At 40.6% G+C, this 25,724-nt stretch overlaps 1 protein-coding gene across 2 annotated transcripts in view; it reads left to right on the top strand.

The window, feature by feature from the left end:
- slit3 (slit homolog 3 (Drosophila)) overlaps positions 1 to 25,724 on the top strand; it is a 264,962-nt gene that overhangs the window by 116,221 nt on the left and 123,017 nt on the right. Inside the window, exons 6-7 of one of the 2 annotated variants that reach the window (XM_058048416.2) lie at positions 7,532 to 7,603; positions 24,790 to 24,861. In XM_058048416.2, coding sequence (XP_057904399.2) covers positions 7,532 to 7,603; positions 24,790 to 24,861 — 144 coding nt within the window. The remainder of the gene's footprint in view (positions 1 to 7,531; positions 7,604 to 24,789; positions 24,862 to 25,724) is intronic. The other variant, XM_078788398.1, reaches the window with a different exon arrangement.

The following is a 25,724-nucleotide window of genomic DNA, read 5'->3' as shown; positions in this document are numbered from 1 at the left end:
TATCACGAGTGGTCAGCTACCATTGCTTGTGCTTTTAAAATGTCGGTTGTGCTTGTACCTGCTGTGCAATGTAATTGTTAATACAGGGGAGCTCTTGAGCGGCAGCCATTGTCCAATGAACTGCTCAGCTGGACGAAATGCGTTAAGGGGAAGAAGTTAAAATATAGTTAAATGTTGGTACTGTATATTTTTTAAGTATATATTCCTTTTTAGTGTTCAGTTGCTGTGTGATGATTTTAGGGTTTTTTGTAAGATGAGACTGTGGCTGTTATATTGAGTAATGACCTCATGCGATTTCTGATGGGTCGACAAGCTCGTTGTGAGTTCCCACACAGTATTTAAATGATTAGAAGCAGTTATATAGTATAGATGTTACAAGATCTGAACATGGTCAAAAATCTGTTGCACCACTCTATAAGATGCAAGGTTCAAAGTTTAAGAAAAAGTAGCGGCTTATATATCAGAAATTACAGCAACCAAAAATTGCTCGTAATAAGAAATTATAACACATTTCTATATTGTACGCTAATTGGGAAATTAATGCGAACCCAGTTTTCGTTTATTTTGCATTAAAAAAAAAAACAAAATCGTACTGTATCCACAGCAAACTATCTCCTGCTACAAATGAATACCCTCAGTTTAGGTAAATAAACACCCCAGCTATTCCAACAGCTTTGAAGGTAAGCTAGCTCACAAGACTTCGCGAATATGATATGTTTGCTATTGAAATGTTCATGATGTCCCATACATTTTTGGTCTTTTTAGAATTTTATATTAACCTTTTCGATGTCACCGGATAAACTAACATTTCAATAAAGCAATCCAAGCAAAGAAGAAGCGCGTCCATGTTAGCGTCCATGTTAGCGTCCATGTTATCGTCCTTGTTAGCGTCTTGTAGCTAACACTTCAAATAACTACAAGTATCTGGATAAAATGGCATCGGGAATCCAATTAACCAATCACAAATGAGAGTTTGTGTGTGTGTGTGTGTGTGTGTATGTGTGCACCCTGGTACCCCCCCAATAATATATATATATTTTTTTCTTTGGTCCCAAGCTAGTAAGTCATCTAAATTTGCTGGACGTCTTCTTCAGGCAGGGGGCCAGAAAAGCTTTTATATCCATAAAGGCCTATGGATCACAGAGAATTGCATTAAGCTGTCCAATTTAATTACAACATTGACAAAACATAATAGATACTTACAGCCCTACACAGAGCCATGCACCCCCGAGACGCAGGGAAGGAAAAAGTGCAGACAATGTCTATTTATAATACTGTGTATCAAAGGAATGTGTGTGATTGTCTATTCAGGTGTGTGTGTGTGTGTGTGTGTGTGTGTGTGTGAGCGTCTAATGAGGGATTTGCAAGAGCCCAAGAGAGCTTTTGAGAATGCTTAGTTTGATTTAGATGCTACAGCTCCTGGATGATTCGCCCTCACACACACACACACACACACACACACACACACACATCATGGCATAGATCCATACAATACAGCGAGGTAGAAAAGTGGGCGTCCCATCCCAGCCAGGCTGGCCTGTCAGCTTCCATCCGTCGTGATCAATAGAGGGAGCGATATTTTTATTCCTATAGCAGCCACTTAATGAAATCACAGAGGGCAGTGGGTGGGGTTAATACAACAGAAGGGATCTTGGAGTGGGGGGGTGGCGTTGGGGGGGTTTACCAGAATGATGCAAGGGCACACATTCAGGAGATTGATGAAAATTCTCCCGATATTGAAAAAAAGTGCGTCCTCCAGTGGGTGTTCCATAACTTAAAGGGCAAACTTTATAGCAAAATGTTACTATAGTACTAATCTGTACAACAGTTAATATATTACCATAGAGCACTGGTTCTCAATTACTTACAATCATGCTTACTTACTTAGTTAGGAGAGAGAAATGTTAGAAATATGAATATATGTTGATAACCTCATTCATTCATTCATTCATTTTCTACCGCTTATCCTCACGAGGGTCGCGGGGGGTGCTGGAGCCTATCCCAGCTGTCTTTGGGCGAGAGGCGGGGTACACCCTGGACTGGTTGCCAGCCAATCACAGGACACATATAGACAAACAACCATTCACACTCACATTCATACCTATGGACAATTTGGAGTCGCCAATTAACCTAGCATGTTTTTGGAATGTGGGAGGAAACCGGAGTACCCGGAGAAAACCCACGCATGCACGGGGAGAACATGCAAACTCCACACAGCGATGGTGGAATTGAACCCTGGTCTCCTAGCTGTGTGCTAACCACTCGTCCGCCGTGCAGCCCACATTGATAACCTGTTTATGTATTTATCTGTACAAACCACTGTATGAGTTGATGGCACCAACGCCATCCAAGCATGAATAAAAACACCCGCCTACCTTGAGGAATTGGAAGTATAGTGTAAGTAGTATATATGTAACTATATATGTAAGTATATAGTATAAGTATAGTGTATATGCATATGCACATGTATACAGTGGTGTGGAAAGGGGGGATTTTGTCACAGTTCATGTTGGAATCCATCCTTCATTTCAGTGAACCGCAGCTCCCCCGGTGCAGGCAGCACTTGTGCAGCCTCAGACCATCCTAGCATGTAGCTGCGTCGAAAATAGCATCCACTTTCAATTGGCCAGCAGTCAATATTTATGACTGTCTCAACGAGAGACTATTAAATGCACTTACGGCCCCCCAGGGAGGGAATGGGAGACTGAAGGGAGGGTTGGTAGAGGTGGAAAGGCTTCCAATGGAGGTGGTTCGAGTTCCTGGAGTCGAGCCACCTTCCTTGTCCTCCTCAGACCTTTGATGCATGAAATCCAACAGGACTTGTGTGCGCTTTTGTTCTGATTGCTGATACAATGTATGGTGGTGTGACGCTATAAGCTAGCTGGTTAAATGTGCATGACGTCCGTGTGTGTGTGTGTGTCATTGTCTGCAGGGGGTTAACAGTAATATCCGAAGTGACCTGGTGGCGATTATTATTCTCTTTACATGAATAATGAAAGTTCATATGTGGGATGTGGTAGCTGGGAGCCAACACACACACACACACACATGCACAGACACACACTTAAATCTAATACCATTGCCTCCAAACATCCTCACCTTCATCAAAAAGCCCTCCCTAGACCTCCAAGATGTGTCCATAACTCCCTGTACCTTTGTCCATACAATGCAGTTCATGATACATACTGTAAATGCTCCTTGTGGTCAAAAATAGCTGTTTTCCACTTTCTCATGCACATTATTAGAGTTTATAAAATGAATTTGTTATATACAGTATAGTGAGGGTTGTTTTAAACACCCTGCTGTAGTTCTACTACTTAAGTCATAAATAGTAGTCTCTTTAAAAGCACACACACACACACACACACACATGCAATGTTCCCCGTGTGTGTTTGTGTGTCTCTAGTCCATCAGCCAGTGTCCTTTCCAGGGGACGTAGGTCAGCCTCCCGCTAGTCATGGCCTTCACTGTGCTCAAAGGTCAGCAGGTACGCGTCGCGGCCCAACAAGAGCAGGAACGTTGTTGTTTACACAAGGACATGATGCACACATCTCGGTGTTGGAATATCACAACACAGTCAGCCGGTAGGCATCGTTTTCTGTTCTTGGCATCGCAATATAACAATCCTTAATGCTTCAATCCATACGTCTTTGTTTAAAATGTATCCCTATTTGTTGATATCACAGGATATCACATCTTATGTTGGCCAACACAAAGCAACACCACAACAGAAAAGTCAGCACATGTAATAGATACCCACAATAAAAATATTGTAGATGAATGATCAATACATAGAAGATATAATAGCTATAAACAGTACGTCATATCACAACATAAAAATAGCTCATATCAATAAAGAAATAACTGGACTGACTGTCACGCCCTGCGTGAGTTCCGGCGTGACAGTTTGGTTATGTTCCCGGTCTAGGTTTTGGTTTCCGTTTTGAACTCTTTATTTTGTATTTAACTTCCTGTTTTGTCCTGTCGTCCTTGGTTGCCGTAATCATTCACACCTGTCCCTAATTTGTGTTTGTATTTAGTTCAGGTGTGTGCATCTCCCCTTTGTGGGATTATTATCGTTTGTCCGCCAGCAAGTTGAGTTGCCTTTTTTCCCGCTGCTACAATTATAGCCGAAATAAATATTATTTACCTGCTATTTGGTCCTGCTCTCTGCATCCTGGGGTTGCACCGCAACAAAGACATGCCGCGCCGTGACACTGACATTATTGCATTCAAAATGTATTGGGTTGTTAGTGGATTAAACATTAACCCAGACAGTTTGAAGGTGATGTTTATTATTTTTAATAAGTCAATTATATTTTAAAGTATCTATTTATTGTCTTGTCATAGAAATTTGTACACATTTGTATAATATTTTTAAGGATTATTGGTAATTATTATGACATTATGAATTTTTATTATTCAATAATCTATGATATTTTCAAATGTCACGTAAACATTTTTTATATGTTTATATGACATATTATTATTATTAATAATAATAATAATAATAATTATTATTATGATAATATAATAATAATAATAATTATTATTATTATTATAATAATATAATAATATTATATTATATGATATTATTATTATATTATAATATTATAATATTATTATAATAATATAATAATAATAATAATAATTATTATTATTATTATAATAATATAATAATAATAATAATAATAATTATTATTATTATTATTGAAAAAATGTTTACGTGACATATCATAGATTATTTTTAAATGAATTAAATAACAGAAAAAGTTATTTAAAAATTTTAATATATAAATTATGTATTATTATTATTGGAAATAATTTTTAAGTGACATCTAAAAATATCATAGATTATTTTTAAATGAATTAAATTGAAAAATTAAATATATAAATTAAATATTAACATTATTTTTCCCATGGGCCTAATGAGGATCAGGGGTATACTAAATGAATATTTTTATTGTATTTTTTTCATGAATATTAGGGATGACCAATATATTGGCTTTTTGGTCGAAAACCAATATAGCAATATAGCAATATTGTCCAACTCTCAATTTCCGATATCGATATATATCGATACATAGAACATGACTTATTTTCTGTGGTATGTGTTGTATCCAAAATTTTAAAATCTATAGTTTTCATGATCGGGAAATCCGATACCGATATCAGCTGATATATCAGTACCAATAATTATCCGACATCCATAGTTATTATTTAAGATAAATTGGCTTTTGTCACTCATCATAATGGAATGTATTCTGAATAACAGATGTGATGTATTAAAAAGAAAACACAATTTTTAATTGTAATTACACATCAATATCTTTCTGTCTCCTTTCTAATTGTGTTTGTCCCTCGTCGTTATTCACCCGGAGGCCCACAGAGGGTTAGAAATCTTCCAAACAGACAAGATAGATACAGTATGTGCCTGTAGCCAGGCAGATAAACAATGAGCGTGACATACAATACAAAGCAACAGAGCATGGAATGAATACTTCTATTTGCTCTAGAAATACAGCAGCAGTAAGAAAAAGAGCATCCCAGTCAAAAACAAAGAGTACTAACATAAACAATACAGTACGTCCGCAGGCTGAGCCGCTCATTAAAATAACACCGCTGCATTCCGACCCGTCAAAAGTCATCCATGATGCTTAATGTGTGTATGGAAGAACACATGTCTTCGCCTACAAGGAGACTTTGATAGCCCGCAACATTCGTCAGCCATCGGTCCAAGTGGGACGTGTCAAACAAAAGGCGCAGCCGCAGAGCACAGCAGGCGGCGTCTGAGGGGGAAACCTGCGCTTTGAGTTACTATTGCTTTGACCCTCATAAACAATGCGAGACTGTGTATGTTTATTTATAGGTGAAAATACTACTACAACACATTATACTACTAAAAATACTAATATTACTAGCCCTACTAGCCTCTGTTTGTTGACAGAGATAATTTAAAAGAAAGTTTACTAATCCACCACCCGGTAGGATACTTTAAAACTTCAGGAAGTAGTAGAATATGTTTTATTTGTATTTTTGGTGATACCAAACTAAATCATAAAGACAAAGTAATAGCAATGCTGATGAAAAACATATGAAGAAAGATGAGAAGAAATTCCACTTAATCCAATAAAAAAGATTGAAGTTTGAATCATTAAGTTATTGAATTTTATGAGTACATGAAGTACAACCATCCCTCGTTTTTTGCAGTTAATCGGTTCCAGGCATGATAAACAAATTTCTGCAAAGTCTGATTCCTTTACAAATGGATTACTTTCATAGTTGGAGCATAGAAAACCTGTATAAACATCAGCTTTTAACATTAGAGACTTCTAGACATGATATAACACCCCTATATCCACATTTTTACTCATATGACCCAATATTGTTGACATAATTGAAAATAAGACATACATGAAGTACAACCATCCCTCGTTTTTTGCAGTTAATCAGTTCCGGGCCCAACCGTCATAAGTGAATTTCTGCAAAGTCGGATTCCTTTACAAATGGATAACTTTCATAGTTGGAGCATAGAAAACCTGTCTGAACACCGGCTTTTAACATTAGAGACCTCTAGACATGATATAACACCCCTATATCCACATTTATACTCATATGACCCAATATAGTTGACATAATTGAAAATAAGACATAGTATAAACTCACATATTATAGCATTGGGGTTGTTGTTGTTGTTGTTGTTGTTGTTGTTGTTGTTGTTGTTGTTGTTGTTGTTGTCTTATTTTAGTCCCGGAATTTCCTCCGCTGGCTACTGACCGGTGTAGAATGCGACGTATTAACGCTTCTGAATGAGTTTCCGGAATGTTTTATATTTGTATTTTAGTTCATGTAGTCATATTTATGCTTGAAAATGCTTAATTTATGCCAGAAATAGATCATATTTGCTTAAACAGGCACATAATGACTACTTTATTAATTAATAAATTTTTAAAAACAGTGATAAAGTGAAGGCATCAAATTTGAATATAATTTGACATCAAAATACGTACATTTGGAGCCTAATCGAGAGTACACGTGTAAGTACAGGAAGATACGTTTTTTTTTTTTCCCACCCCTTCTGTCTAATTAGATGACTGTCACGCTAATGTTGTCGTTAACGCCCGCCTGTCATGTCGTGTCACGTAAGTTCTGGCTCATATAGCGTTGATGTTCATTCATTACACGTGAGCCAAAGTCAATGTGGAAAATAAAAATCAGCCAGGGTTCAAACATGGTGTCGGTGGCGTTTGTGTGTGTCTGTGTGTGTTTAACTAAGAACGAACAACTACACACACACACATCAGGATGATTTTCCAATGGATTCCGATGGAGTCTTTTGAAGCTCTTTGGATGCAATTATTCCTGCCATCATGAATGTCATATCGTCCATCTGTCACCTTCTCCTGGCTGCCTTTTGTGTTGTGCTGGCTTTTTTTTGTCTCCAGACTTCAACCGCTTGTGGTTTTTTTGTTCACGATTGGACTCCTCAGCACCACATCTAATGGCCTTTCTCTCTCTTCCTCCTCTCTAGAGACCTGAGCGAGAACCAAATCCAGGCAGTTCCCAGGAAAGCCTTCAGAGGAATCACCAATGTCAAGAACCTGTAAGCGCAAATATTCCCTTCGGTTGGCGTCACGTCATTTTCTATTATTTCACTAAACCCACACGTCCATATGCTTGGCCAGTACTAACACTTGTGACTGAGTCGTTATATTTTAACTTGACGTATGCTGACGTTAAATGTGTCGCTTTCAATGTATTCTCAAGGCAACTCAAATATTTTCAATGGGGGCTTGATATTTCCTCATAGCTTCACGTCATCTCGAAAGGCCTTTGGTGCTCACGTTAGGAAAATCTTGTCGACATCCTAATCACCAGTGGCATCATCGATCGGCTACCTCATCGACGCCTCACGTCAATAATGACTGATCGATGTCACGTCTTGGGGGTAAACAGTGTCATCGCTACGTGTAGAGCATTTTAGCATAGAGTGGAATAGACAGATACATTTACAGAACGTGACTACTGGAAAGAAAGAGAGATATTATTGTTGTTTAAATTGGAATATTTTACAGAAAAACAGTATGAACATCACTAACAAATCCCAAACATCCATAACTCTTATAGGGGTCTTTCATTCACGTCAAAAGTGCAGACAAAAGTGCTGAACCAGATTTAGGATCAATAATATCGGCTGTGATTTTAGCATTATGTCATCATCACGTAAATGGGAACTGCACTTTTTGGGTAATTTTGCCCATCATTCACAAACTTTGTATATTTATTTCCTTTTCTATTCATTATAATGCAAGAAAACAAGTTAATATGAGCTAGTTAACAATGAACGTCATTGGGACGCACCTATTTTGACTATGAAGCTCTCTAAAAAAGAAACCTCGAACAGCGTTTTGTCATTTGATATACGGGGTGAAAATGATCTGATGCATTTGTAGGTTAAATAAAAGGCGGTCTAGTGGTTAGCGCGCAGATCTCACAGCTAGGAAACCATGGTTCAATTCCACCCTCAGCCATCTCTGTGTGGAGTTTGCATGTTCTCCCCGTGCATGCGTGGGTTTCCTCCGGGTACTCCGGTTTCCTCCCACATTCCAAAAACATGCTAGGTTAATTAGCATCTCCAAATTGTCCATAGGTATGAATGTGAGTGTGAATGGTTGTTTGTCTATATGTGCCCTGTGATTGGCTGGCCACCAGTCCAGGGTGTACCCCGCCTGTCATCCGAAGACAGCTGGGATAGGCTCCAGCACCCCCGCAACCCTCGTGAGAAAAGCAGTAGAAAATGAATGAAAAATGAAATGTACATTTTTTTTATTTTCAAAAAGTATATACAATGTCATTTTATTTCATTATGTTTTAAAAATTAAATCTGTTCTGGTGGCGGAAGGTCAGCCAGTTGATTTTGGTTTCAATGCAGATCCAGTAGCTCTGAAGTTGGTAACCCATAACCAGATGGTGTTTGGAGCTGGTACCAAGATTGAAGTGCAAACGGCAGAAACTGAAAAAGAAACATTATTATTATTATTATTATTATTATTGTGGCATTATAAAGAAACAAAGCAAAATGGCATTATATGAAATAAAATATGTACTTTTCGAAAATAAAAACACTTTTATTTCTTTACTTTATGTGCCTTTTATTTAACCTACAAATGTGTCAGATCATTTTGCCTGACACTGTACATGCTGTGATCATGCAAAACGTTGTCGCCGGATTTATTTCACATAATAACAGCAACATACATAACAGCAACATAGACGCAGTGACAAAACTTACAATATCGGCTCTCCTTGGGATAGCTGTGTCTTCCAGCACAAGATGTCTGCTCCAGTCCTCGGGTAAAAAATCTTGTTGAGTCTTTGTAGCGAAATTGAGAGTATAGTTATAGTTAAATATGCAGTTTTTTGTGAGGGCTTTAACGTTAAAATAAGCATTTCCCATGACGTTTGTTGTTAGCTAGCTAATATTAACTAGTTTTCTAACGAAATGAAAACAGGCAATAAAACATGACACCGCCTTCCTTTTGACTGGGGGGAAAAACAAAAGTTTGTCATCAATCAATCAGCGCACAAACAGCTATTTGGTTGCAGACGGGAAGACGGGAAGGTGAGCCAACAGTGCCATCACAAAGGAATCAATGTTAGGTTTCTAAGTTATAAGGAGAGTCCATTACTAGATCACGAGATCAGTCGATCTCAGGGTACAAATAATATAGCATTCTAATGCTCAACCTCTTTGGTATGTTCTTTATGTGAGTACAATAAAGATACAGCCCCCCCCCCCCCCCAAACAAATACTGCCTAAACGGTCAGCTCTGATGACGCTGTGCAAGTAATGTGACCTTGGCTGCGTACGTGATGTACAGTATGGATCTGTTTCAATGGGTTGAAGGGATGCAAATAGGAATAGATGGTCGCACGCGGATAAATAAATCATCATTGCACTTGTCGGGGCAAAGACATTTGGTCAAATTTGATTGGGCGTCGACTGCATCAGTCATTGTTTTTACCTGACAAAGGCACGTCCTCATTTGTTTCATTTGGTATTTTTAAAGCGTGTAAATGGACCTTGTGGTGTCATCACAAAGGGACTTTTTGCGAGTCCTTGCCGCTAGCACAAAGGAAGGGAAAATTCCAATTCCATCATCAAGCAGACACAGACAGTACATCTGCTTATTATCATTACCTCGTGTGTGTGTGTGTGTGTCTGTGTGTGTCTGTGTGTGTGTGTGTTCCAATTAAGATTTACGACGTGCCGTAAAATATCAACTCTCTTTGGATTATTAAGATGTATAAAAGCTGCCATGGTGACCACGTGAATCGGTTCATGTGCCGCTAGCATATGTGCTGTCTCTCCCAAGCCTGCTGTAAATTCAACATGGACGCCAAGGTCCACCAGGGATGATGACTTTAATGTTAAATGGACCTGAAAGTGTCTACACTGCACTGTGTGTGTGTGTGTGTGTGTGTGTGTGTGTGTTGCCATGGATCACATCCAAACATCAGGTTGGCCTCCGACCAAACGCTTTCCCTCTCCGAGCGTGATGCTCAACTTGATCTTGCAAGAATTTAGTAGCAAATCGTAACTAAGAAAAGAGAACCAAGCGCTATATTTGGTTAACAGCGGGACATTGTGCTGACGTGTGCGTGCTGCAAACCCCCCGCAGTGATGCACGACGAACCAAAAAGGAAAGACCTGCTGCTACAAACTCCACAAGGACATGCTTCCTAAAATGAGAGCACGTTTTTTTTTGTTATTCTTCTCACATCTCTTTGTCTTCCATCTTTAAAGAACAGTCGATGCAAACGCAGTTGGTGTATTTGTGGCTCCCCCTATGGGTTGTGATGAAAATGCTTTGGAAGGTATTTCAAACTGGGGGGCGTGGGCTATCAGTATGACCCAAAGCTTGTAATAGGACTAAATTCCATCCATCCATCCATTTTGCAGATTTTCCTCACTAAGGTTGCATGTATGCTGGAGCCTACACCAGCTGACTTTAGACCCTGGACTGGTCGCCAGCCAATCACAGGGCACATATAGACAAACAACCATTCACACTCACATTCATACCTATGGACAATTTGGAGTTGCTAATTAACCTAGCACTGCACGGCGGTCGAGTGGTTAGCGCGCAGACCTCACAGCTAGGAGACCAGCGTTCAATTCCACCCTCAGCCATCTCTGTGTGGAGTTTGCATGTTCTCCCCGTGCATGCGTGGATTTTTCTCCGGGTACTCCGGTTTCCTACCACATTCCAAAAACATGCTAGGTTAATTGGCCACTCCAAATTGTCTATAGGTATGAATGTGAGTGTGAATGGTTGTTTGTCTATATGTGCCCTGTGATTGGCTGGCCACCAGTCCATGGTGTACCCCACCTCTCGCCCGAAGACAGCTGGGATAGGCTCCAGCACCCCCGCGACCCTCGTGAGGAAAAGCGGTAGAAAATGAATGAATGAATGAATGGACGGTAGTCGAGTGGTTAGCGCGCAGACCTCACAGCTAGGAGACCAGCGTTCAATTCCACCCTCGGCCATCTCTGTGTGGAGTTTGCATGTTCTCCCCGTGCATGCGTGGGTTTTCTCCGGGTACTCCGGTTTCCTACCACATTCCAAAAACATGCTAGGTTAATTGGCCACTCCAAATTGTCTATAGGTATGAATGTGAGTGTGAATGGTTGTTTGTCTATATGTGCCCTGTGATTGGCTGGCCACCAGTCCATGGTGTACCCCACCTCTCGCCCGAAGACAGCTGGGATAGGCTCCAGCACCCCCGCGACCCTCGTGAGGAAAAGCGGTAGAAAATGAATGAATGAATGAATGGACGGTAGTCGAGTGGTTAGCGCGCAGACCTCACAGCTAGGAGACCAGCGTTCAATTCCACCCTCGGCCATCTCTGTGTGGAGTTTGCATGTTCTCCCCGTGCATGCGTGGGTTTTCTCCGGGTACTCCGGTTTCCTACCACATTCCAAAAACATGCTAGGTTAATTGGCCACTCCAAATTGTCCATAGGTATGAATGTGAGTGTGAATGGTTGTTTGTCTATATGTGCCCTGTGATTGGCTGGCCACCAGTTCAGGGTGTACCCCGCCTCTCGTCCGAAGACAGCTGGGATAGGCTCCAGCACCCCCTGCGACCCTCATACCAAATATGTACATACCAAATGTAGTCAATTTTAAGCTAAACATCTTAAAGTTACAGTGGATGTTTTGTAGAGCTGCGTGAGAAATTTCAAGTCAGTCCAATTAATGTGGATCAATAAGAGTGCCACCATGTGGTGTATTTTTCAGAAAGTAATTTTCAGCTTTTTTTTTGCTTCGGAAGTACAAAAACTTACAGACAAAAACATACACACTGGCTGGCCACCAGTCCAGGGTGTACCCTCCCTCTCGCCTGAAGACAGCTGGGATAGGCTCCAGCACCCCCACGATCCTCATGAGGTTAAGCGGTAGAAAATGAACCAATGAATGAATGAATGTTTTTGGAATGTGGGAGGAAACCGGAGTACCCGGAGAAAACCCACACATGCATGGGGAGAACATGCAAACCCCACACAGAGATGCCCAAGACTATGTGGTAACAACATGCTAACCACTCATCCACCGTGCAACCAGGAGTAAATCCACACATCAAATTTTCACATTATGACGTCACCAGGCTCAGAAACGGTCAGATCCCTGTCTCCACATACCAAACAAGCTCATCAAAATGTCTGATCCGCTTGTCACAGTCCCCTTTGTCTCTCACGCAAACACGGACATCATCATCATCATTTACAGCAGGATATTGAACACTGCTGCTTTCTACACTATTAGAAGTGGATTTGCTGCAGCACATTCTCCTGTGGTTGTGGCTTTTTCTATGTTGTTTTTTTTTTTTTGCCATACCCCGCCTCTCACCGAAAGACAGCTGGCATAGGCTCCAGCATGCCCGCAATCCTCGTGAGGATATGGTAATGGTAATGGTAATGGTTTAATTTCATTTGAACATGCATCAGATTACAATTGAACGCATCACATAATCAGTTCACAGTTCCACATGTCCAAAAGGAGTAGGAAGAAGCAAAGCTTATTAAATCCTACCCCTCCATCTGGTACTTTTACAATCAGTAACTGTTACATTTGTTCACTTCCTGCTTTCATAATATAGTTTAAGTTTTTATTTTATTTTATTTTATTTTATTTTATTTTATTTTATTTTATTTTATTTTATTTTATTTTATTTTATTTTATTTTATTTTATTTTATTTTATAGTTTAAGGTTTTGTTTTGTTTTATTTTGTTTTATTTTATTTTAGTCACGTACCGAAGTAGGAGGTGATATGAGCATCCAATAATGGGTACCATAGTAAGTGTCAATATAGTGATACGTATGTATAGCATATCATGACTGGTTCACAATATGTATCATTTGATATTCTATGAACTTTAAATATTTTTTGAGGAATATTCCATATTTGTATACCTTCCATTGCATTTAACCTCATATATTTCATTGTAGACTAAATTAAAATGTGCCTCCATGTGCTTTTCTACATATTTCCCCATCTAGTGTTGTGTTTAAAACCCATACAATACACGTCAGAAAGTTGTGTGCATCCCCAGTCACCTCTGTGCCACTGTGGTCATAATTCAAACAAACGGCCGTCCTGCATTGCATTGTGGGTAGGGAAGCGTGACGCCAGTATAGGGAAAAGATAGCAAAAGACGCCGTGAAGGTTTAGAATGTAAAAAATATATATATTTAAAAAATGTGCTGTTTAATGGAATCGCTTTTTGTGGCCCGTACCCGATGGGTAGGCTTGTAGATGTTGAGCCTGGGTGAACACAGCAGGAAAGATGAATTAAATTTGATCAAATAATGGAGAAAAAAAAATAATACACAGTGTAGGAGAGACGGAATAAGCGAAGGAAAACACTGAGCCCACCGATGGGGAGGAGGATAAAAGGAGAATATGTGTGTGTGCACTGAGGTGTAATGTGAGGTATATGAAACAGTGGCGGCTTATCTGATGTGTCCATGACTGAATGACTCTTGTCATATACGCTCATATCTTTGCTTCATCTTCTTCACCTCCGTACTGCTGGGGATGTACACCGGTGGCATACTGTTAAATATTTTAGTATTCATATCAAGTCTGTTAATACTGTACTGATGGAGGACGTCCATTAGAAGTGGTCCATAATTGGATAATTGTACATACATAAGCTGATGTTTTGATTTAGTAGTTGAACATCGCAAGGTAGTCAATCTTGAGTGGCGTGGAAAAAGGCACCGGCAGCAGTAAACAGCATCAAATGCTAACGTAGCCTCTGGGCAGCGCGGCGGACGGAGAAAGAGAGGAGAAGTATTAACGGCTAAAAAGTGGTCACCGCCAGGAACAAAGTGAGAAGGAGACAGGGGAGAAAATCAATGCGGTGTCCACCAGGGACAGAATGTCACGGAGGCTTTTATTCCTCTTTGCCACTCTGTAGTGTAATGGAGGACCCGAGTCTTTTTTATGGCCACAGTCACCTTGTCGAATAGACGAATGGAAGCATGGAGGAGAAAATCCCAAACCAAGAAAAATCACCAGGAAGCAAAGAGGACACATGAGAAAAAAAAACCAATGATTTCCTTAACTTGTTGCTTCCAGTATTTATGTTAATTAGGTGAATTAATATTGTTCGGAGAGGAGAATTGACAAAAAAAAAATTATAATCAAGAGTGGCAGCGATCAGCGAGGACAACGAAGATGATGAACGACTCGAGTCACTGCCGACTTTAAGTGACAATAATTAACTTTGTAGATCAAATCACTTTAATGGACCCAAAGATGATTACAGTGTCACTTTTGATTGACGCCGCATTTTCATATTCATCTCAGAGGGGAATTTTGCTCCTATGTAATTCCCATTCATCCAGGTCGTTCTCATTCTCATTTAATCCATCGTAAGTGGACTGTTCGGGTCGTCTTAGAAGACGTTCGCCTCTCATCTGAGACAATGTGATCAGTATGGTTGCAATCTATTGAATACCCTGAGAAGGATATGTAGTATTATTCTGTAATTATGTAGTATTCAACCATCCGTCCACTTTCTGTACTGCTTATCCTGGTCATATCACTTCGTACTTCGTGTATGTGACAAAAAATAAATAAATAAAAATTTATAAACATAAAAAAAAAAAATGAATTAACTTAAAAAAAAAACTATATTATGAAAGCAGGAAGTGAACAAATGTAACAGTTACTGATTGTTACAAGTTACAAGTACCAAATGGAGGGGTAGGATTTAATAAGCTTTACTTCTTCCTACTCCTTTTGGACATGTGGAACTGTGAACTGATTATGGGATGCATTCAATTGTAATCTGATGCATGTTCAAATGAAATAAAACCATTACCATTACCATTACCATTACCATTACCATTACCATATTGTACGTGAATGAAGTGAATCTGCAATACTCATTATTAGAGTATTGTCCAGTCGTCCCTCGTTTATCACGATTAATTGCCCTCAAACCTGACTAAGATAAGTGAATTTTCCACAAAGTATGATTCCACATTGATGAATGGAATATTTTCGTAATTTGAGCATCGGAAACCAACATTATTAGAGCCCTGCAAACATGAAATAGCACCCCTATAGTCACCCCGAATACTCACATTACCTATAATACTCGGCATGATGATCTGAGTGGTTAGCATGTTGGCCACACAGAGGATCTGGGTTCAAATCTCTGTTTGGGCATCAATAGAATTCTCACCAGGATGTACGGGAAGTCCACACTGACAACAAGTTCCATACATAGTGAATTTTTCTGCATGTAAACTTATTTGATAAAGGTGTATTTTTATTCATAGTTTTGGGGGTCTTGGTTTCCGTCAGACCTTTCATTCATTTTCTACCGCTTATCCTCATGAGGGTCGCGGGGGTGCTGGTCCTATCCCAGCTGTTTTCGGGCAAGAGGCGGGGTACACCCTGGACTGGTGGCCAGCCAATCACAGGGCACATATAGACAAACAACCCCCGTCAGACCTTTTGGAAGTAATTCATAGTTGAAAATGAAAAGTTAAGACACATGGTAGAGCTACTGCCGTGGAGAATAATAACTTCCCAGCATGCTTTGCAGCACTTGTTTTCTAACAAATACTTCAAAGTCCATTTTCAAAATTCAAAGTCAGCCTCATTTTCCACCACTTCTGCAGTTTGGCGTGATGCATGAACGTAACCTGAACTTAACCATCTTGTTCCACGGTTCAATTTCCCCACTTTGAGCAGTAAAAGTAAGTAACACTTCATATTTTGCTGCCATGTGAAACACTAAAAATGAAGGTCGTTAAACGCCAGCCAATACCTCCCACCATCCTGCTAGGAATGTCTCGGCAAGTTCTCGCCGCTTGGGTTGTGCTGCTCGCGTTGTGATAGCGATGCATTCTTTTAACAGAAATATGTGACAACCTTCGTTTTGAGGCGGTCCGTGTCGATGCGGAGCTGCCGCATGACGATGATTTTATTGCAGATGAGGCTCGTTTGGTCTGAGAGTGGAGTGCTGACGATGCAAAGCTGTGATGCTACAACGTCTACTTGAGCTTCATGGGGTAATGAGCGGTTGAAAATTGCATTCTTAATATCAGTTTCAGATGGAAAAAAATACGGTGGGCTGGATTTGTTGGAATTCATAGAAGTACGTCTCTCTATAAAAAGTGTCAGGCAGGTGAATAGATAGATGTTATGTTTTCACATTCATAAAGAACAGGCAAATATTCCATCTTAAAGGACCCATATTCAAATATTTCTCACCAATTATAAACATTATCCATACATACATTCATTTTCTGTGCCGCTTATCCTCACTAGGGTTGCGGCGTATACTGGAGCCTATCACAGCTGACTTCAGGTGAGAGGCGGGGTACACCCTGGACCGGTTCTGGACAATTAATCCAGGATTAATTAATCCACTACCAGACATTTCCCATTAACATGGATCATACCAGAAGAAAGATTCGATTTAGAGTCATCAAGAGTCATCATATCAAAAATATGATTTGTTCGTCTCTGCCTTTTTCTGTTCTTCAGTAATCAGCGGTAGAACGTACGTTTCAGCGTCTCTATCGCGTCAATATTTTGATTTCCTTAGTCATGGGCACGATGCAGACCAAACCATGAACTGTTTGTGTTTGCTTCATATGGATTTGGTCGGTCTAGGACAGACTGGTATCAGACTGGTATCAGACTGGTGTCATGAATGGTCAAGACACTACAGATTTCTGCAGACAAAGCAGGTGATTTTAATGAGCAACATCTTTAATTTGAGGGAAGGAACTCATCAATTAAATCACCTGCGGGAGAAAACACGCACAGAGTCTAAGCCAGGGGTGGGCAAATATTTTGATTCGTGGGCCGCATTGAGTTAACAAAATTGTCCGGGGGACCAGAACACACACACTATTTTATGCTTATAATTTTCCTTGAATTATTTGTCTAATTTTAGATGTAAAAGTATTATACTATCAGCTTTAAGTTCTCATGTCCCTTTTTACAGGAGCACTTTAAACATCAAACTCTTTCATTCATTCATTTTCAGTCGCTTATCCTCACGAGGGTCGCGGGGGTGCTGGAGCCTATCACAGCTGTCTTTGTACACCCTGGACTGGTGGCCAGCCAATCACAGGGCACATATAGACAAACAACCATTCACACTCACATTCATACCTATGGACAATTTGGAGTGGCCAATTAACCTAGCATGTTTTTGGAATGTGGGAGGAAACAGGAGTACCCGGAGAAAACCCACGCATGCACGGGGAGAACATGCAAACTCCACACAGAGATGGCCGAGGGTGGAATTGAACCCTGGTCTCCTAGCTGTGAGGTCTGCGCGCTAACCACTTGACCGCTGTGCAGCCCCCCCACATGAAACTATATAATTTAATTTTACAGTTTTGTTTTGTTTTTTTGTTTTTTTCTTACAAAAACAAAAATAAGACATCCTCCTTGCAAGTCATGTTGCCAGTTTGTATGTTAAAAGTTAAAATACTTAGAAAGCAACTACCGGGCCGGATTCAAATGCTTGGTGGGCTGCGTGTGGCCCAGGGGCCGAAGTTTGCCCACCCTTGGTCTAAGCCCTAAGCACCTACATGATTAATGAAAACAACAAGCTTCAGATTCATTCAAAAATAACAACAATAGGGAGATCATTGTTAGGAACACAGTCAGTGCTTTTAGTGCTACTGGAAAACACCATGTTTTGTGTCTGTGGCTTTAATACTCCTGAGCTGTATTTGTCCAGTGTGGGATGTCCTGTATCCACTTTTTTTTTTTTTCATTGGAACTGATCATGACACTTTCCGACTGTGTAGCTCAGGGGTCGGCAACCTTTCCTACCAAAAGAGCCATTTTACCCGTTCATTGACTAAAGGAAAATAGACTGGAGCTGCAAAACATAATTCAAAAACAATATCTTATAATCTTTTAAAGGTTTATACCTGATACCTGAAGAAATGGTAAAGGTTTAATTTCATTTGAACATGCATCAGATTACAATTGAATGCATCACATAATCAGTTCACAGTTCCACATGTCCAAAAGGAGTAGGAAGAAGCAAAGCTTATTAAATCCTACCCCTCCATCTGGTACTTTTACAATCAGTAACTGTTACATTTGTTCACCTCCTGCTTTCCATAAGCAGCAAATAAGCAGCAAATGTGCAGCAACGTGCTCCACAACAAAGAGGCTGAAGATCCACATGCGGCTCTGGTGCCGTGGGTTGCTGACCCCTGATTTAGCTCATTAGCTTTGATTGTCGCCTGTGAAATACTACGAGTAATCGATGTGTCGATGCAGAAATCGGAGTTGACTACATAAACAAAGCTGCATGCCCTGTGAGCGAATCGTTCACGCACGGGGAATGATGGACAAAAAGCCGATCAATCATCAGTCACCACGTTGCCAGATTCGATTTTATTTGGACAGATGCCACACATCGCATACAACAACATTCAGCATTTAGACAGGAAGACACAAACACTAGCAACACTAGCATAACTATATGCGATGCTAACGTGCTAACATTTCCATTTTAACAGCAACATCATTCTAGGTTAGCTTATTTGTTGAAGAAAACTGCTGTATCTGAGTTGGCAGACCGTCTGGACTTTATTTTGAGATGTAAGGTGAAGCCTGCTTCTATTTGATGATGTCACCAAAAGTCGCAACTTTGGAAGCAACCATTTGAGTTCTGTTGATGTTAATGTTGATGTGTATTTCTAGGCAATAAATGACAAAGATAATCATTTTTTTTTTCCAATAATGGTGGTTCCAGGTGGATTCATAGAGCAGAAAAATTGTGTGCATGAGTGCCAGATGGTTGCAAAGGCAAGGACTCTATCAGTCTGTCAATAGGCTTCATCATAGACATGATTAGAGACACTAATTATATGGAAAGAAATTAAATTTTGGTCCTCCAGTCTTTTGCCCTGTGACAACCATCCACACACACACACACACACACACATCTCATGACAGACTGATAGCAATCATGTCACCGCTAATCACGGTACTCGGTGAACAAAGCCGTCAGAGGAATTCAATCACGATGAAAGCGTTTAGCCTCAGCCAGGAGGGACTCAGGGCGAGGAACATGGCCTCCCGATGTGAGTCCTCAACTTAACTCTCATTCCTCTCAGAAAATCTCACATTTCTCAAGAACTGTGATCCCACGCGGCGCCCATTGATAACCGAGCGCGCTCTCCGAGAGGTTGTGCCACTGATCTGATAAGACTTCGTTAGTTCTTCTCCTGAGAGGTGCCGGGTCTCTGTGGGTGATCCTCAGCAGAGGGAACATTAGCGGAGATTTGCACGTGCGATGAAAACCCGCTTTCAGGCACACTGGCGGACACACCGCTGCACGGGTCTAACAGTCATTAGAGCTGCAGAGTTGCAGGGGGGTCCTGGTTTGACGTAGACAATAGCAACAGCATTGAACATCCTAATTTCCAGCTATAGTACATTAGCTATTTTGTCAGCTATACACACAGTTGTGTATTTTTTTTTAACATACAGTATTTCCATGTAGGTCCACAGTGCTAACTTGGACGCACACGGCATGAAAAATACACATTGCTGTAAATCAAGTAGCATTTTATGGCCCTGATGGCCATTTTATGCGCATGCGGAAAGTAGAGCGTGTATCGGCGCCACGGCCATTGAAAATAAAATGTTTTCTTTTTTAGGACTATGTTAACCAGATGTTTGGCCTGTGCAGCAAACCTCCATCAAGGTTTGTCGAATCCTGCTGATGGACAAACAAAGCAAGAGGGAAAATAAGTCCAGGAGAGAGTCACAAGGAAAATTGTTTTGTAGTTGTATTGAAATGACTATGGCTAAAATTACAGTTTTTACAGTTAATACACATTAAAATGTACTTTAAAAACACACAACCTTTCCAACCATGTATCTCTAGAGATCTCTTCGAGATGCAGCAATCAATCGACTCAATAGCCACGTTTACATGAGGAGTTTTTCTCTTTCCGAATGACCTTTCCGAAAGCAATGGTATACATGGAAATTAAAAACTAAAAATAAAACATAAAACATAAAATGTAAAAAATAACAAAAGTTAAAAAAAAAACTTTAATTACATTAGGAAAGCAGGAAGTGAACAAATGTAACAGTTACTGATTGTAAAAGTACCAGATGGAGGGGTAGGATTTAATAAGCTTTGCTTCTTCCTACTCCTTTTGGACATGTGGAACTGTGAACTGATTATGTGATGCATTCAATTGTAATCTGATGCATGTTCAAACGAAATTAAACCATTACCATTACAATTACCATATTGTACGTTAATGAAGTGAATCTGCAATACTCATTATTAGAGTATCGTACAGTCGTCCCTCATTTATCACGATTAATTGCCCTCAGACCTGACTACAATAAGTGAATTTTCCGCAAAGTACGATTCCACATTGATGAATGGAATATTTTTGTAATTTGAGCATCGGAAACCTGTTGATCAACATTATTAGAGCCCTGCAAACATGAAATAGCACCCCTATAGTCACTCCGGATACTCGTATTACCTATAATAGTCGACATGATGATCTGAGTGGTTAGAATGTTGGCCACACAGAGGAAAAAAATAAAAACAATTAAAAATAAATACATTAATTAATTCATTAAAAAAACTTTAACTATATTGGGAAAGCAGGAAGTGAACAAATGTAACAGTTACTGATTGTAAAAGTACCAGATGTAGGGGTAGGATTTAATAAGCTTTGCTTCTTCCTACTCCTTTTGGACATGTGGAACTGTGAACTGATTATGGGATGCATTCAATTGTAATCTGATGCATGTTCAAATGAAATTAAACCATTACCTGAATGCATAGAAAAGAAAAAGAATATGTGTTCATGTTTCACATAAGGATTGTGAATGATGGATAAAATTCCACCCACCACGACCACGCTCACGGAGATAGAAGTGGTTGCAGAGGGCATGCACATCACAAGTCATCCTTAGCCCGATGCTGCCCCTCCCACAATGAAAGTTCCCCCTGCACTAAAAGTGCTGCATAGTGTCTGCATGCTTCCAATTCCGTACTAAGGCGGTACTCATCCCCAAATTTTGCCTACACTTGTAAGTACAGCGGGTCGGGACCTGAACTTTAGCAGCTGATCACAACGCAAGCTTCGAAAACTTGGAGAGACTGGGCAAGACTTACATCACATTCACAAAGACAGGAAGTCCCACACAGGGGATCAGCGGAGGGGATGTTAATCATTTTTTCTGGGTACATGATACCATACAGCATCCATATCAAACTTGCGCGGGCCGCGCTAACATTAAACTTTCATATCAAGGCGGGGGCCTCAAACTAGTGCCCTGCGGGCCACATTTGGCCCGCGGGCCGCGTGTTTGAGACCCCTGCTTTACATCCTTATTTTCTGTCATGCCCCCCCCAGCCCTGGAAACAGAAATGAAATGTTTTTACACCCCCCAATTTGAAATGTTATTGACAAATTTCTATTTATCTGTACTGTACAGACTGAACTCAAAACAGAAACTTGGAAAACGCAACAAAATGGAGTACAAAAAATGTGTACATGTTGGCAGGTCTGCATTAACCTTGAAAATACTCCTTGCCTCTTATGCTCACCCCCCGACGATTCACCGCGACCCAAGGGGGTCTTACCACATTTTACTCGTTGAAAAGTCTTTTTTTTTTGTTTTTTTGCTTCAGTTGCCCTGGCGACATCCCTGCTAGCCTAAAGAGCCATATAACGGCTGTCCCTCACTGTGAGGACTGCTTTAGTGTCACATTTAGAGATGCAGTGGGAGTAGGAGGAGAGTGGAAGTGAAGGTGAGGAGGAAAATGGATAAGGTTAGGGAAGGAGAAGGATGCTAGGAAACAACATGGATGGAAGATGAAGTAGGGTGTGTGAACGTTGCCGATGTTTGCTCTGCTAATACGGATCATTTGGTCGGATGTGAAAGCAATCATCAATAGCAGGCTGGAATCTGTGCTGCTATAGAAATAACCTACGTAGTCAACACAGCAGACGTAAAATTAAGTCCTGATTTTATGCATATTAGGGTTGGGTCATATGACCTCAAATCAATATCATGATAAATTGGCCAGTTTTTGCCTCAATAACGATAAATCTCCAACCACTGTATACCTTTAACATCTAAAAATAATTGCAGGAAATGCAAATTAACTGCTTTCTGTTGATTTATTGGCCAACTGGCATACATTACTTTCAATGAAATATAATACACGTTATGGGACGCACCTATTCCACCTATAAGCCTTCTGAAGAATCCTCCAAAAAGCGCCATCAATGTTCAGTTTTCATACTCTACAGTTGATGGATGGATGGATGATGGATGGATGATGGCTGGATGGATGGATGGATGGATGGATGATGGATGGATGGATGGATGATGGATGGATGATGGCTGGATGGATGGATGGATGATGGATGGATGGATGGATGGATGGATGATGGATGGATGATGGCTGGATGGATGGATGGATGATGGATGGATGGATGGACGGATGGATGATGGACGGATGGATGATGGATGGATGGATGGATGGATGGATGCATGGATGGATGGATGATGGATGGATGGATGGATGGATGGATGATGGATGGATGTATGATGGATGTATGATGAATGGATGATGGATGGATGGATGGATGGAGGTTGGATTGGATGGATGGATGATGGATGGATGATGGATGGAGGATGGATGGATGAAGGTTGGATTGGATGGATGGATGATGGATGGATGATGGATGGAGGATGGATGGATGGAGGTTGGATTGGATGGATGGATGATGGATGATGGATGATGGATGGATGATGGATGGATGATGGATGGATGATGGATGGATGATGGATGGATGAATGAATGAATGATATATTATGGGGCAGGCCTCACAACTAGGAGACCCGAGTTCAATTCCACCCTCAGCTATCTCTGTGTGGAGTTTGCATGTTCTACCCGTGCATGCGTGGGTTTTCTCCGGGTACTCCGGTTTCCTCCCACATTCCATTTTTTTTTTTTTTGTCCCGTCCAGCCATTGGGGCAGATAGTATTGTTGATCTAAATGCCCTTACATGCTAGACAGATTTGCTCTGTGTCAGGAAAGGTGTTGGCTACAACTTCCCTGTACCATGAAATTTTATTTGCCGTTATTTGATGTTTTTGTTATGCCATTTGGAGCGACTGGACCGGAGCAAGAAGAAGAACAGAAAAGAAGAGGAGAGAAGAGAAAGGTGGGGTCGGGTAAAAAAAAATTATATCACTCTAGTTTGATTCACTTTGTTTTGACTTTTTTTTGGAGCAAAATACAAATGAAGGGGTTAATTTTTGGTCCAGAAGAAGGTAAGAGAAGACATTCTGGTTCTCCCAAGAGTGCTCGGGGTTATCGGGTTCGTGGATGGAACGGCGGTCTGATGTCGTCTACAGGCGGACCTGAGCAAATTAAAATAAAAGCCAAGGATGGATGACTGAGGGGCACAAGGGGGGAGGAGTTGTCCACCAATGAGGCGTGGACCCGGGGGGGCGGGGTCGGTTGTGTTTTTGGAAAGAGGAAGGAAGTCGTGACTGCGGGTTTGATTTACGGCGGCTTTGCTTTTAATGAAATTGTTTCAGTGACAGAGCCGGTAAAAGGCCCTTAATGGATTGGCTGGCCTAATGTAATGAAATTACTCCCTCGCTCGCTACACGCTGGAAGAAAGAAAGAATAAAAGATGACATTGGGAGGAGGAGGAGGAGGAAAATGCAATTAATATTTACAGAAGAGACAAGAAGGAAGGGTGGGCTTAGCTCGCTCTCTTCCTCCCCCTTTCTCTCTCTCTCTCTCTCTCTCTCTCTCTCTCTCTCTCTCTCTCTCCATCTCTCGCTGGCCAGTGTGGCGGCGGTGGCAGCAAGCAAGCAGGTGATAGGCTGACGCCACGCTGGCTGTTCCGCCACTTCTTTCCTCCTGGTGGGCTCTCCTCCTTTTCCTCTCCTCCTCCTCCTCAGGGCAGCTCACACATCACAGTGCTGAGGTGAGAGCGGCCATCCCCGTGCTTTTATGTGTGTGTGTTTTCAGCTATATATGTGTGTGTGTGTGTGTACTTTAGGCTGACTCCTTAGGGTATCACCTCCCCACCTACTCTTTACACACATATACACCCATATACACCCATTCACGCCTTTTTGGTTAGTCCCACCTCCACCTTGAGTCTCATCTGTGTGAGTAATTGTGTGTGTGTGTGTGTGTGTGTGTGCAGGCAACTGGACAGCAACCACATCAGCTGCATTGAAGATGGAGCTTTCCGAGCGCTGCGTGATCTGGAGATTCTGTAAGTGTATAATCCTCTTCCTCCTCCATCCTGCGTCTAACAGGTCTGTCCCGTCTGTGCCTTCATCCTGTCTCTCTCATCCTCCTCTGGCTGGGACTCCCAAGTTTAACAAAGTGCTCGCAAATGTTGCATGCACAAGTTTTTGTTTTGTCTTTTCTTGATTCAGTTTCTTGGTTAATAGCATAGCATACGGTGGCAGATGTGCGTCCTTGATCAATGCACTGCTAAAAAACACACATACACACACACACACACAGTTGTCGTTGCAGTAAAGGTGCATTTTATAAATGCTCTAATTTTTATATAAGGAATTTATTTAGCTAAACCACAAAGAGGGGCGGGGTGTTAATTGGAAATGGACGCTGATTGGACATAGACTGTTGTTGAATCACGACAGGAAGTGCAGGAACTCCTTATATGCGTGTAAAACTATAATTTTTTAAAATAATGTTACTTTTCTGTAAAGTGTCTTTGAGTATTTTGAAAAGCGCTATACAAGTAAAATTTATTATTATTATTATTATTATTATTATGGATAAAATACATTTTTTGTTAATATTTTTGGGATTCATTTAATGTGGTAAAAATTCCCTCATTTTTGTACGTTTTGTTCTGACTTTTGAAGAATGAATAACGAAAACTGAAGTTCATTTTTTTCAGCTGTAACAATGATTTGGAGTGCATGAAAAAATCAAAAGTAAAACTAATCTCACTTGGACCATATAAATATCAGTTATTGGCAAGTGTGTTGTACAATGCACTAGTCACAGAACCAATGTTGTAATAGCGGTAAAGTAATACTAGTAATGCCAGTGCTGAGTTTCACACCAACACTTGAGTAGCATTTTAAAGTACATGCAGAG

This window comes from Doryrhamphus excisus, linkage group LG23, assembly GCF_037039965.1.
Source record: "Doryrhamphus excisus strain RoL-2023G ecotype Guam linkage group LG23, RoL_Dexc_Guam_v1.1, whole genome shotgun sequence".
NCBI classification, from domain to species: domain Eukaryota; kingdom Metazoa; phylum Chordata; class Actinopteri; order Syngnathiformes; family Syngnathidae; genus Doryrhamphus; species Doryrhamphus excisus.
Note: the sequence above shows the minus strand (reverse complement) of the source record. Positions and strands in the feature narration are given on the sequence as shown.